Genomic DNA, 13,815 nt, shown 5'->3' with positions numbered 1-13,815 from the left:
ACAGGCACAGTGGAGACAGACAGGCGCATGTGGAGACAGGCGCAGTGGAGACAGACAGGCACAGTGGAGACAGACAGGTGCAGTGGAGACAGACAGGCACAGTGGAGACAGGCACAGTGAAGACAGACAGGCACAGTGGAGACAGACAGGCGCAGTGGAGACAGACAGGCGCAGTGGAGACAAACAGGTGCAGTGGAGACAGGCGCTGTGGAGACAGACAGGCGCTGTGGAGACAGACAGGCGCTGTGGAGACAGACAGGCGCTGTGGAGACAGACATGCGCTGTGGAGACAGACAGGCACAGTGGAGACAGACAGGCGCTGTGGAGACAGACAGGTGCTGTGGAGAAGGCACAGCTCCCAGCAGCAGCAGTGCGTCGCAGCCTTTGAAACCCATCCTCTTGTGAGAAGGAAAAGAATGAGCTCAAATGCTTGGGGAAAAAGGTACTATAACCCCAGTTTTCCAATTTTCCACCCAGCAATGTACGGAGCCGGGTTCTGCTGGAACTGCACTGTTGTCCTTCCTCAGGAGCAGCTGAGAAGCGTGTGACCACGTCTACTTAACTACGGTGGGTCACTACTAGTCACATAAAAACGTTCGCAGTTTCTGAAGTTCAAGGGTAGGATCCAAAATCACAGAGAAAAAATAAGGGAGAGGCAGGTAAGTGCTCGATGGGGAAGTGTCTACAGAGTCACGTGTATTCCATTAATCATCTTCCTCATGAGGAAAAGGGCCCTTCTGCTGGGCAGTCACCGCCCGCCAGGCTACCACTCACCTGGATTTCTATATTAACATCACCCTGGTTTCCAAAGGAGAAGTCTCAAGTCTGCACTCCCGATACCACCACATGGAATGAGCATACCACCTTGATCCATTGGTGGGGAAACCAGACACCTGAAATGCCTGTGGTTACCTGACGAGCAACTGAGAGATTCTCCCAGCTACTCGATCTGAACCGATCCTTCCTGGGTCCTGAAGCAAACACAGGCCCACTGACCTGAGGGATTCTGTGGTGTTGATGAGCGGCTGGCACGGAGGGGGCGGGAGGTACAGCACTGGCTCCTCACTCAGCACCATCAGGGCTTTGTCGTTGGAGACAGAATGGTCGTAGCTGAAACAAACAAGCACACACGTGTCTCCTTGCACCCTAAACTCCCAAGAACTTTGCGATAAGAAAACTATCACTAGTATTAACTTTTTATGAAAACAAGAACCTAACAGACAGAACATACTATAAGATAGAAGCAAATGTAACAGAAAAGGAGAGAAGTATAAACCACACAGCACTAATGTCATTTTGTAAGCTGTTTATCCAGACACCATTTATTGAGCAATTACTATGTGCCAGAGCTAGGGATACAGTAATAACACGTGGCTCATGTGTGCACTGAGCTCGAGGCGCACACAGTGCTGCTGGAACAGAGGTGACGGGGAAACTGGGGGAAGTCCCTGCTGACTGACAGAAAGGACAGCATCATGTACCAGGACTAAAGTTCTGTGGTCACTCACAACCTGTGACAACAAAACTGAACAGTCTCCCTAATACAGTGTGTGGTGGGAAAGGGGAGACACACATGCTTGTGTTCAGGAGAAAACTGAAAGCAACCGAGAAGCTGAGCATAAAATCTAGAACCTGAATCGCTGACAAACACAAGGGTGACGTTAACCAGTTATTCCATTAGCTTAAAAAGCAGACTTCCTTGAGTGTCACCCTGATCTTCACCTTATGAATTCATACCCGGGGGTGTGCTGGAAGCAGAGCCCAAGGTGAAGAGAGAACCAGAACTGGGGCATCACTAGGAGTCATGCTCCTCAGTTTGCTCTTTAAACCGTCCTCACTAAGAATCTTAGATCTGTCTGGCGTTTCTCTACATATGATGTTCTGGATTTAGAAAATTAGATACACTAAAACCAAGAAAGGAAAAATATTAACACAAAATTGGACATGGCTAGATTCATATTTTTCATTAATTCATCCAACAAATATTTACTAAATACCAGCTCTGTGCCAGGTACTGTGCTGGGTGCTAGGATCCAACTGGAAACATGAGAAATGGGGTCTCAAGCCTCAAGACCTCGATGTGGAAGATGCAAGAAAACAAACATGCAAGCGCTGGGTGGACAAGGCGGTGGGAGGAGACCCTTGGCAGCATCTCCTCTAGAGAACATGGTCCAGGAGGGAGAGGAAGCACCGCAGGGGGTTCAGAGCAGCCGGTGGGAAGAGGGCGAGTTTAAGGATGCAAAGGAGGCCACTCGCCCACCAACAGCTGAGCAAGTGAGGGAGGCACATATGATAAGGAATTACTCACCTAAGGAAAAGCCACAAAAGGGATTTATTCCCATTTATGTCGACTCCTCACCACTGTGTCAAAGTGGATTTGACGGAGACAAGGGGGTGGGAGACCGTCAGAAGAGAACTGCGGTGAGCCAGGCGGGGGCTGAGGACAGATACTGAGGGTGGCAGAGAAGATGAAGGCAGGTGCCCAGTCAAGGTAACTTTTGGAAACTACCAACAGCACTTGTGGAAAGGGAGGAAGCAGGGTTTCTGCTGCAGGAAGTGGCTGGGGGAAGAGCGTGGAGAGGACCGAGATCTGAGATCTCCACAGTGCGTGTGTCCACCCTGCGAGGTTAACCCTTTGAGTGCCGGCAGTGCTATCGGCAATTTTTTTTTCTACTAGTATTTTATAATACAATCAGCAAACAATATATGTCAAAGATGAAGACAAATGTAGTAAAGGTTTCCTTAAGTTTTGAATATGTAACTTCATTTACTTGCGATTCATAATTTTTTCCTAAACTGCTGTAAAATCGGCAAAAATGCCTTGGCAATTTTAGCATAGTTCCTAGGATATTGGTTGGCACTCAAGGGGTTAAAACAGAGAAGTCGTGGAAACTGCTGCCCACAAGGGTGCGGAGACTCAGAAATCTGGAGGGAAACCAATCTGAGAGTCCTGGACTGTGCTCGGTCGTGGACAGGCACCCGGGCGAAAAGGAAACAGAAGAGTTCACAGCCCCGCACCGCGGGGCCTGGACAGAGGCGGTGCCACGAGAAGACTGGAACTGGAACACGCAGCAGAGCACACGTCTCAGGGAAGGAGGGCCACAGCCGAGGGCAGTGGGAAGACCCAGACAAGTTTCCATGGACTTTGGCAACGCTGGCCCGCTGGCCCCCTGGACAGAAAAAACTTGGCCGAGTGGAAAAGTAACTTAAGGCAGCCTTCCCTGCAACATGACTCACGGCCTTTCTTCCGCCTGCCGGTGGTTGTTTGGAATAAAACAGTCGTCTACACAGGTAATGACTGTGCTCACAAAGGTGATCAGCCTGAATTCAGTTGTAGAGGGAGAAGAAAAAGTCTGCCTTGGACTTGGTAAATTCCCAACGCCAGCAGAAGCTGTCCGCCACACTCACAACCAGAACAAAGACCCGTCACATGTGCATTATTTCAGAAACCAGGTCTGCACACTGACAGAAGTACAAATGCTGCCGTCCATCAGAAGAGTCCAAAACAGCTTTGGAAAATACATTTCTGATTTATAATTGTATTTCCATGTGATAAACTCTAGTAATGACTTCTGCACATCTGTGCTGACTGGCTTTGTTCTATCAGCCAAAATATTATTTGGAAAACAAAGAAAAATCCAATAGAAGAAATACCAGGAAAGAGTCTGGGTGGAGCAGAAGGGGAGGAAAAGAGACACTCAGCCAGCGTCCATCTGGAGACAATTAGGGCCACACAACCCTGAAGTGGCCTGAGCTCCAGGCGGCTAGTGAACCACTTGATGGTAAAAATCTCAGTACATAAAGCTCCAGAGTCCAGGGCGTTGTAAACAGAATTCCTCGAGTCAGGGAAGGTCCTGGCTAATGCCTTCTCTGGGGGGACAGTCCTGACTGGAACCCAATGTCCTGGCATAATTATTACTAGCACTACCTTTCATTCTAAAAAGTGTCCCAATTTGGGTGACAAATCCTATGGTCACCTTATTCTATACCACACATTTCTTTTTTTCTAACCTTGATCCAAGGAAGGAGAATATTTTTTTCCCATTGATTTTTAGAGAGAATGGAAGGAAGGGAAGATGGGGGAGAAGGGGGGAGAGAGAGAGAGAGAGAGACACTGATGTGACAGAGACACATCGATTGGTTGCCTCCCACATGTGCCCCATCAGGGGGAAGGGATGGGACCTGCAACACAGGTATGTACCCTTGACCAGGAATTGAATCCAAGGCCTCCTGGTTCTAACCACTAAGCCACACCAGACAAGACACCAAACATTTCTAAGATTGAAAAAACATATGCAGTTAACTATTCAATGACAGGCAAATACAACATTTATTATAAATTATGGGAGGAGTCTACTTTTTTATTTGAACCAGTTCTCATAACGCATCTGAAAAAAACAAAACATATTATGAAATAAGCTGCACTAAGAAACAAATAGAGAGTGAAAATTGTGGCAGAGTAAGTGGATGCTACACAGACACACTCCCAAGATCAAATTGGAATTACGACTAAAATACAAAACAAAACAAAATCCTGAATAATCAACTGAAGACTAGCTGGAGAGAACCCTGATAACCAAGGACTGAAAGTGCAGACCACATAGAGACTAGTAGGAGGGGCAGAGGCGCAAAAGGGCTGGCCGGGCTCCCACAGAGAGCAGCTGAAGTCCCAGAGGGATATCCCAGCTGTGGGCAGTTGCCACTGAGAACTCTGGGGTATAACCCCCAAACTGGGCTCCTCAGCCCAGAGCACCAGAACTGAGAAAGTTGCCCACATAACACCTGGCTGTGAAAAGCAGCAGGGCTGCCTGTCTGCCAGGGAGAGATGGCTGGAAATTCAGGCACCCTCTTAAAGGGCCAACGCACAAAATTTCTAGTGCAGCCACTCACCCTGGGCTCCAGCAGAGGGAGGGCAGAGTAGACTGGAGCTGTGTGAGCAGAAGCCAGGGTTGGAGGTTGCTAGGGTAGAGCTCAGAGCGAAAACACCCTAGTTTCCTGTGCTGAGTCGTTCCTTCAGCTGCAGAGGACAACTCTCTCAGGCAGAGCTTTGCTGTCCAGGTGGTTTTTGCCTGGGGGTAAGACAGTTGCCCCACTCTATTGGAAAACCCCTTGCCACAACCTGTGGAGTTTCTGAGGCACATTAAGAGACTGAAAATAACAATTAGCCCCCAGGCAGAAGCAATTGCCCCACCCTATTGGAAAACCTCAAGTTCCACCTGTGGACAACTGCCTTCAGCTACTCAAGACTGATTACAATCAGTGTGCAGGCAGAGGTAGGTCTCTGGAGGCTTTGAGTCATTGCCTAATCTTTGCCTGAGTCAGAAACAGCATTTGACACAGCAGTGCACTAGAGGTTGGAAGGTATAGTAGATCTACCTAATACATCGTCACAAACCCAAACAGGCAGCCAAAATGAGGAGACAAAAAAGCAACCCGCAAATGAAAGAACAACAGAATTCTCCAGAAGAAGAGCTAAATGAAATGGAAATTAAAAACTTATCAGACATAGAGTTCAGAGTAATGATGACAAAGATGCTCAATAGAATGAGAAAAGTATTGGTAACTATGAAGAATGACATAGCACGAATAACAAAGACAATGGAAGGAATACACAGCAGATTAGGGGAAGCTGAGGATTGGATCAGTGAGTTACAGAATGTGTAGGAAAACCAAAAAGAAAAAACAATTAAAAAACAGGAGGACAACTAAGGGAGCTGTGGGACAACGTGCAATGTAAAATTATTCACAGAACAGGTGTGCCAGAAGAGGCAGAAAGGGAGAAAGGGACAGAGAACATGTTTGAAGAAATAATGGCAGAAAACTCCCCTAACCTGGAGAAGGAAAATGTCACACAAGTCCAGGAGGCACAGAGAACCCCAAGCAAGAAGAACCCAAACAGGCCCACACCCAGACACATCATCATTAAAATACCAAAAATTAAAGACAAAGAGAGAATCTTAAAGGCAGCAAGAGAAAAGCAACTGTTACCTACAAAGGAGCTCCCATAAGGCTGACACCTGATTTCTCATCAGAAACTCTACAGGCCAGAAGGGAATGGTATAAAGTACTCAGGTAATGGAAAGCAAGGATCTGAAACCAAGATTACCATATCCAGCACAAATCGTTCAAAATAGATGGTGAAATAAAGAGCTTCCCAGACCAAAAAAAAAAAAAAAAGACTACAGGAGTTTATCACCACCAAACCAGCATTACAAGAAATGCTAAAGAGACTGCTGTAATGGAAGCAGTACAGAGAAATATAGGCATACAGAATTAAAATGGCAATAAATAAGTACCTATCCTATATAATAAAAGGGTTACATGCAAATTGACAGAACAGCAGAATCAACATAGGAGCTGCCCCCTAGTGGTCAGTGCACTCCCACATGGGGAGCGCCGCTCAGCCAGAAGCCATGAGCCGGGCTCACAGCTAGCCAGCGCAGTGGCAGTGACAGGAGCCTCTCCTGCTTTCGAGGCAGCGCTAAGGAAGTCCAACTGCCGGCTTAGGCCCAGCCGGCAGTGGGACATCCCCCGAGGGCTCCCGGACTGCAGAGGGCACAGGCCGGGCTGAGGGACCCACCCGAGTGCACGAATTTCATGCATCGGGCTTCTAGTCAATAATAACTTTAAATGTAAATGAATTAAATGCTCCAATCAAAAGATATAGGGTAGCTGAATGGGTACTAAAACATGACCCAACTATATGCTGTTCAGGAGAGACCCACCTCAAAACAAAAGACTCACACAGGATGAGAGTGAAGGTATGAAACTAATTATCCATGCGAATAGAAACAAAAATAAAGCTGGGGTAGCAATACTCATATCCAACAAACAGACTTCAACAATGAAGGGCATCACAAGAGACAACAAAGATCACTACATAAAACTAAAGGGATCAATCCAATAAGAGGATATAACGCTGGTAAACATATATGCATCCAATATAAGAGCACCTAAATACACAAAAAAACTTCTAGAGGACATTAAGGGAGAGATCGATAACAATACAGTCAGAGTAGAAAACTTTAACCCCCCACTAACTTCACTGGATAGATCTTCCAGACAAAAACGTAACAAGGAAATAGGAACTCTAAATGACACATTTTCAGATGGATTTAATTGACATTTATAGAACATTTCACCCCAAAGCTGCAGAATATACATTCTTCTCAAGTGCACATGGAACATTCTCAAAGACAGACTACAAGTTAGGACATAAAACAAGTCTCTACAAGTTCAAGAGGATTAAAATCTTATCAAGCATCTTCTCAGATTACAGTGAAATGAAATCAGAAATCAACTACAGTAAAAACACCCAAAAACATTCAAAATCATGGAGGCTAAATAGCATGTTATTAAACAACTAGAGGCCCGATGCATGAAATTCGTGCAAGAGTAGGCCTTCCTTCCCCTGGCTGCCAGCACCGGCTTCCCTCTGGCACCCAGGACTCGGGCTTCCCTCGCAGCCCCAGCTTCATCCAGAAGGTTGTCTGGGAAGGACGTTGGGCCTAATTAGCATATTATGCTTTTATTATTATAGATGAATGGATTACCAATGAGATAAAGAAAGAAAGAAATTTCCTGGAAACAAATGAAAATGAACACATAACAACCCAAAATATCTGGGACCCAGCAAAAGCAGTCCTCAGAGGGAAGTTCATAGCACTACAGGCAGGCATACCTAAAAAAAAAAAAAAAAAAAAAAAAAAAAAACAAGAAAAATGAACAAAAGCTATTTAACCCTACAACTTAAAGAACTCGAAAGATAACCAGAAAAGCCCAGAGTAAGTAGGAGGAAGGAAATAATAAAGATTAGAGCAGAAATAAATGAGACAGAGACTAAAAAAACAATGCAAAAGATCAATGAAACTAAGAGCTGATTCCTTGAAAGGATAAACAAGGTTGATGAACTGTTAGCCAAACTAATCAAGAAACAAAGAGAGAGGACCCAAATAAATAAAATCAGAAACGAAAGTGGAGAAGTAACCACTGACCCCACAGAAATACGAAGGATTGTAGAAAATACTGTGAACAACAACATGCCAACAAGCTGGAAAATCTCCCAAAACTGAATCAGGAAGATCAGAAAACCTGAATAGGCCAGTAACAGCTGAGGAAATAGAAGCAGGAATCAAAACACTCCCAACGAACAAAAGCCCTGTCTGGATGGCTTCCCATGGAGAGTTTTATCAAACAGTCAAGAACTAACTCCTACACTCCTCAAACTATTCCAAAAAATCCAAGAGGAAGGAACACTTCCAAGCTCTTTTTACCAGGCCAGCATTATCCTAATTCCAAAACCAGATGAAGACACTACAAAGAAAAAGAATTATAGGCCAATATCCCTGATGAACACAGATGCTAAAATATTAGCAGATCCCATCCAGCAATATATTAAAAAGATCATACACCATGACCAAGTGGGATTTATTCCAAGGATGCAGGCTGGTACAATATGCGCAAACCAATAAACGTGATACATCACATAAACAAACTGAAAGATAAAAATCACATACTCATATCAATAGACGCAGAAAAAGCATTCGACAAAATCCAACATGCATTTTTGATAAAACTCTCAGCAAACTGGGAATAAAGGGAGCATATCTCAACAGGATAAAGGCCATATATGACAAACCTACAGAACATCATACTCAATAGGCAAACACTAAAATCATTTCCCCTAAGAACAGGAACAAGACAGTGATGTCCACTCTTATTCACCACTCTTATTCAACACTAGAGGCCCAGTGCATGACATTCGTGAACTGGGGTATGGGGGCGGGGGGGGGGGGGGGAGGCCCTAAGCCCGGGCTGCGCCCTCTCGCAGTCCAGGACTCTCGCAATCTGGGACCCCTCACTCCTTACTGCCCGCCTGCAGCGGAGGCAGAAGAGGCTCCCGCCGCTGCCACTACACTTGCCAGTCGTGAGCCCTGCTTCTGGTTGAGCAGCGCTACCCTGTGGGAGTGCACTGACCACCAAGGAGCAGCTCCTGCGTTGAGCGTCTGCTCCCTGGTGGTCAGTGCGTGTCATAGTACTGGAAGTGCTGGCCACAGTGACCAGACAAGAAGAAAAAAATAAAAAGCATCCAAATTGGAAAGGAGGAAGTAAAACTCTCATTATTCACAGACAACATGATATTGTGCATAGAAAACCCTAAAGACTCCATCAAAAAACTACTAGATTTAACAAATGAATTTGGCAATGTAGCAGAATACAAAATCAACACCCAAAAAGCGATGGTTTTTTCATATACCAATAATGAATTATCAGAAAGAGAAAATAAACAAACAATCCCATTTACCACTGCTACAAAAAAAGTAAGATAAAAAAAAAAAGTAAGATACTTAGGAATAAACTTAACCAAGGAGGTAAAAGACTTGTACTTGGAAAACTACAAGATGTTGAAAAAAGAGATACAGGAAGATATAAACAAGTGGAAGAATATACCGTGTTCATGGATTGGTAGAATCAACATCATTAAAATGTCCATCCTACCCAAGGCAATCTACAGATTCCATGCAATCCCTATTAAAATACCAACAGCATATTTTACAGAGCTAGAACAAATACTACAAAAATTTATATGGAACAGAAAAAAGACCCCAAAGAGCCGCAGCAATCTTGAGAAAGAAAAACAAAGTTGGAGGAATCATAATACCAGATATCAAGTTATACTACAAAGCCACTGTAATCAAAACAGCCTGGTACTGGCACAAGAACAGTCATATAGATCAATAGAACAGAACAGAGACCCCACAAATCGAACCAAGCCATTACGCTCAATTAATATTTGACAAAGCAGGCAAGACAGTTTCTTCAATAAATGGTGTTGGGAAAATTGGACAGATACATGCAAAAAAATGAAACTAGATCACTAACTTACCCCATACACAGGAATAAACTTAAAATGGATAACAGACCTAAATGTAATTCGGGAAACCATAAAAATCCTAGAAGAAACCATAGGCAGCAAAATTTCAGACATCTCTCATAGCAATATGTTTACAGATACATCTCCTAGGGCAAAGGAAACTGAGGAGAAAATAAATAAATGAGACTACATCAAAATGAAAAGCTTCTGCACAACAAAAGAAAATATCAACAAAACGAAAAGGGAGCCCACTGTATGGGAGAACATATTCGGCAATGATATATCTGATAAAGGGTTAATATCCAAAATACATAAGGAACTCATACAACTTAACAAAAGGAAGACAAACAATCCAATTAAAAAATGGGCAAAGAACCTATATAGACACTTCTCCAAAGTGGACATACAGATGGCTAGAAACATATGAAAAAATTATCAAAGTCCCTGATCATCAGAGAGATGCAAATTAAAACAATAATGAGATACCACCTCACACCTGTCAGATGGCTACCATCAACAAATCAACACATGACAAGTGCTGGCGAGGATGTGGAGAAAAGGGAACCCTAGTAGACTGCTGGTGGGAATGCAGACTGGTGCAGCCATTATGGAAAATAGTATGGAGTTTCCTCAAAAAATTTAATGTGGAACTGCCATTTGACCCAGTGCTCCCACTTCTAGGACTAAGAAACCTGAAACACCAATCAGAAAGAATGTATGCACCCCTATGTTCATAGCAGCACAATTTACAATAGCAAAGATCTGGAAACAGCCCAAGTGCCCATCAGTAGATGAGTGGATAAAGAAGCTGTGGTACATTTATACCATTGAATACTATGCAGCAGTAAAAGAGAAGGCTTTCTTACCCTTTGGGATAGCACGGAGGGACCTGGAGAGTATTATACTAGGGAAATAAGTCAGAGAAAGACAAGTATCACATGATCTCACTCATACGTGGAATGCAATGAACAAAATAAACTGATGAACAATATAGATTCAGAGACATAGAAGCATAGAACAGACTGAGGAATCTCAGGAAAGGCAGGGGAGAGTGGGTGGGTAGGAAGTGATCAGCCAAAGAACTTGTATACATATATTTATGCATAACCCATAGACACAGACAATAGGGTGGTGAAGGCCTGGGGCATGGGGCCGAGGAGGGCTGGAAGGGGTCAATGAGGGGAAAAAGGGGCATACATGTAATACTTTCAACAATAAAGATTTTAAAAGAAAGGAAGGAAGGAAGGAAGGAAGGAAGGAAGGAAGGAAGGAAGGAAGGAAGGAAGGAAGACAAGTGTCCTGGCAGAATACAAAGAAAACACCTAAAATTTTGTTAAAAACAAATTCATATCTCAAAAGTTTTGCAAACTTTTGGTATTTCTTATTCAGCATTTACAATGATAAAAGCAAGAACATCAACTTACTGAACTGATATCTAGTTAAATCTCCCAAGTTGCTTAATAATAATCTTAGATATTTCAAGAGACTTGCCTGTAGCAAGAAAATCTATAATCTCTTTCATTTTTACCACGACCTATATAACCCTACTCCGCACGGGCAATGGTGACGTTGGTGGGGTCAGAGAGAGGGCTTGCATTTCATGTGCTACTATGAAAACTGTCAGTTACCTGGAAGTCATCAAGACCTGCAGGTGGAACTAGGGTGACCTGAGCACGCCTTTCTGGGAGCCACCTGCTCCAACGTGGACAACAGGTGTGAAACAAGTCTTGTAACGGTCACCTGACTGTGATGTCAAGTATCTAATCAACAAGCTACACATACCTAAGGAACACAACTCTCATAAATCTAAAGACCATGAAGTTTAAAAATGTCACTTTGATGTATCTCATGTAGACAACAGAACTCGAAACTGCATAGCATGTGCGGCAAACTTGGAGAGATTACTTAGTAAAGTTAAAGACACTATGAAGCCGTAACCGGTTTGGCTCAGTGGATAGAGTGCTGGCCTGCGGACTGAAGGGTCCCAGGTTCGATTCCGGTCAAGGGCATGTACCTTGGTTGTGAGCACATCTCCAGTGGGGAGTGTGCAGGAGGCACCTGATCGATGTTTCTCTCTCATCGATGTTTCTAACTCTCTATCTCTCTCCCTTCCTCTCTGTAAAAAATCAATAAAATATATATTTTTTAAAAAAGACACTATGAAACTCTAGCAATGCCAGGGCCACTGTTAAGGGGTCACTAAGATCAGTGTGTCAGAAGTCAGGATTACTGTATGTTCCACACCATGGCATCTGTCACGTTTCTGCTGCACTACAGTGACCACCATGCCATTCTCCGGATCCTCCGCCATACACAGCATAGTACAGTACACACCACAGATACCTGAATAAATGAGTGCTAGCATTTTCCCAAGAAGGCTAAACAAAGAAGAGCCTGCAGGACCATGGAACTAATCACTCAGTGGTGTGGGTGTAACAGTGAACATCAGCAGGACTCCCTATGGGCCGTGGCCTGTACCACCTCAGAGAGGTCAATGGCCATCAAGCATCAGTCATTTGCTGTCAGTCAAGGACCTGGCTCCGTTTAAAAAATAATAATAATAAAATTTAAATAAATAAATAAATAAATAAATAAAATTCCAAATAACACAGGGAAATGCTTACTGAAAAGTTTACAGCTCTGAAAATGTCACTAACTCCACTAAGTGGTTAACTTCTAGTTAACATAACGTAGAAATTCTATTTCCAAAAAATTATGTCTTTTACTATTGGAAAGCTACATGAAAATTTACCAAGACAGTATTAAATTGTAACAAAGGAGGAAAATTCAACAAAGATCATAATACACAAGTGTGAATGATTTTGTCTGATAATTAAAAATAGGTTTAACCACGTCATTCCACCACATCACATCACATGCAGGGGAGACGATACAGCAGCAATTAGATGCATTATATGTGTAAAATCTATATGTATAAAAGCCCAGTGACCAGAAAGGCGGAACGACCAGATTGACTGGTGGCTATGACCTACACTGCGGAGCCAACCAGCCTGATCCGGGCCCTGATTGGCCCTCCACCCCCAGCCGGCCCAGCCCCCGATTGGCCTCCAACACCCTGATCCGGGGCGGGCCAGCCGGCCAATCGCCCTCCGTCCCTCCCCCAGGCCAGCCCAGCCCAATGGGCCCCCATTGGGGTGGGCTGGCTGGACCCCACCCATGCACGAATTCGTGCATCAGGCCTCTAGTATGGTAAATAATATAACAATGTTAAAGTCATCACATATAATTTAATGTATATACTGTGTGTGTTTCAAGATGTATACCAGTGCAGGAAAACTGAGACTCTAAGAGCACATCTCTACAAGAATTCTAAAACAGGCAAAGGTTTCAGAAAGCAAACTTGCTCCCAGAACCAATCTTAACAGTGAGTGAAATGCACGCCTGGCCTGTACCCGCTTGCTCTCCTGATTAAACTGCATACAGTGGCCCACGGGTGAGCTGTGCTACCCGGCCTGCTGCAGCCTCACTGCAGTGGCTCAGCACACACGCCATCTCACCTGTGGCTGTCTTTCCGGATGATGCTGTCAGGCGGGTCTTGCGACTCCTTAGCGGAAAATCCAAGAAGATGCCTCCTTTGATTTGCAGGGTTCACACTAGGATTTGTTCTCCTGGAATCCTGTTCCAATATGCTAAATGTTTAAAAATGCAAAACAAGAGGTAAATAAAAATATGCACACATGCTACATGTACCTCTGAAGCACAGCGGAGCCCCTGCGCAGGACCCAGCACACGGCAGGAATGCTGGGCACAGAGCAAGAACAGCAGGCTGAAGTGGTCAGACCCACAGCCCAGCACCCTGAACATATGAAAACCAAATCTGAAAATGAACTTATAGGTATAAAAGTACCTTATCTATAGGCTGTTTAAACAAGGTCAGTATTCTACATCCTTTCAATACTCATATTGCTATATATACACGT

General features: G+C 44.1%; 1 protein-coding gene across 1 annotated transcript in view; it reads right to left on the bottom strand.

Moving 5' to 3' along the window:
- Positions 1 to 13,815, bottom strand: part of ATF6 (activating transcription factor 6) — a 120,335-nt gene that overhangs the window by 49,692 nt on the left and 56,828 nt on the right. The window contains exons 12-13 of the mRNA XM_023744597.1: positions 13,393 to 13,524; positions 913 to 1,110 (exon numbers count right to left, since the gene is read on the bottom strand). Of these exons, the coding sequence (XP_023600365.1) occupies positions 913 to 1,110; positions 13,393 to 13,524 (330 nt within the window). The remainder of the gene's footprint in view (positions 1 to 912; positions 1,111 to 13,392; positions 13,525 to 13,815) is intronic.

This window comes from Myotis lucifugus, unplaced genomic scaffold, assembly GCF_000147115.1.
Source record: "Myotis lucifugus unplaced genomic scaffold, Myoluc2.0 scaffold_478, whole genome shotgun sequence".
Lineage (NCBI taxonomy): Eukaryota > Metazoa > Chordata > Mammalia > Chiroptera > Vespertilionidae > Myotis > Myotis lucifugus.
This window is presented reverse-complemented; position numbering and strand designations above follow the sequence as displayed.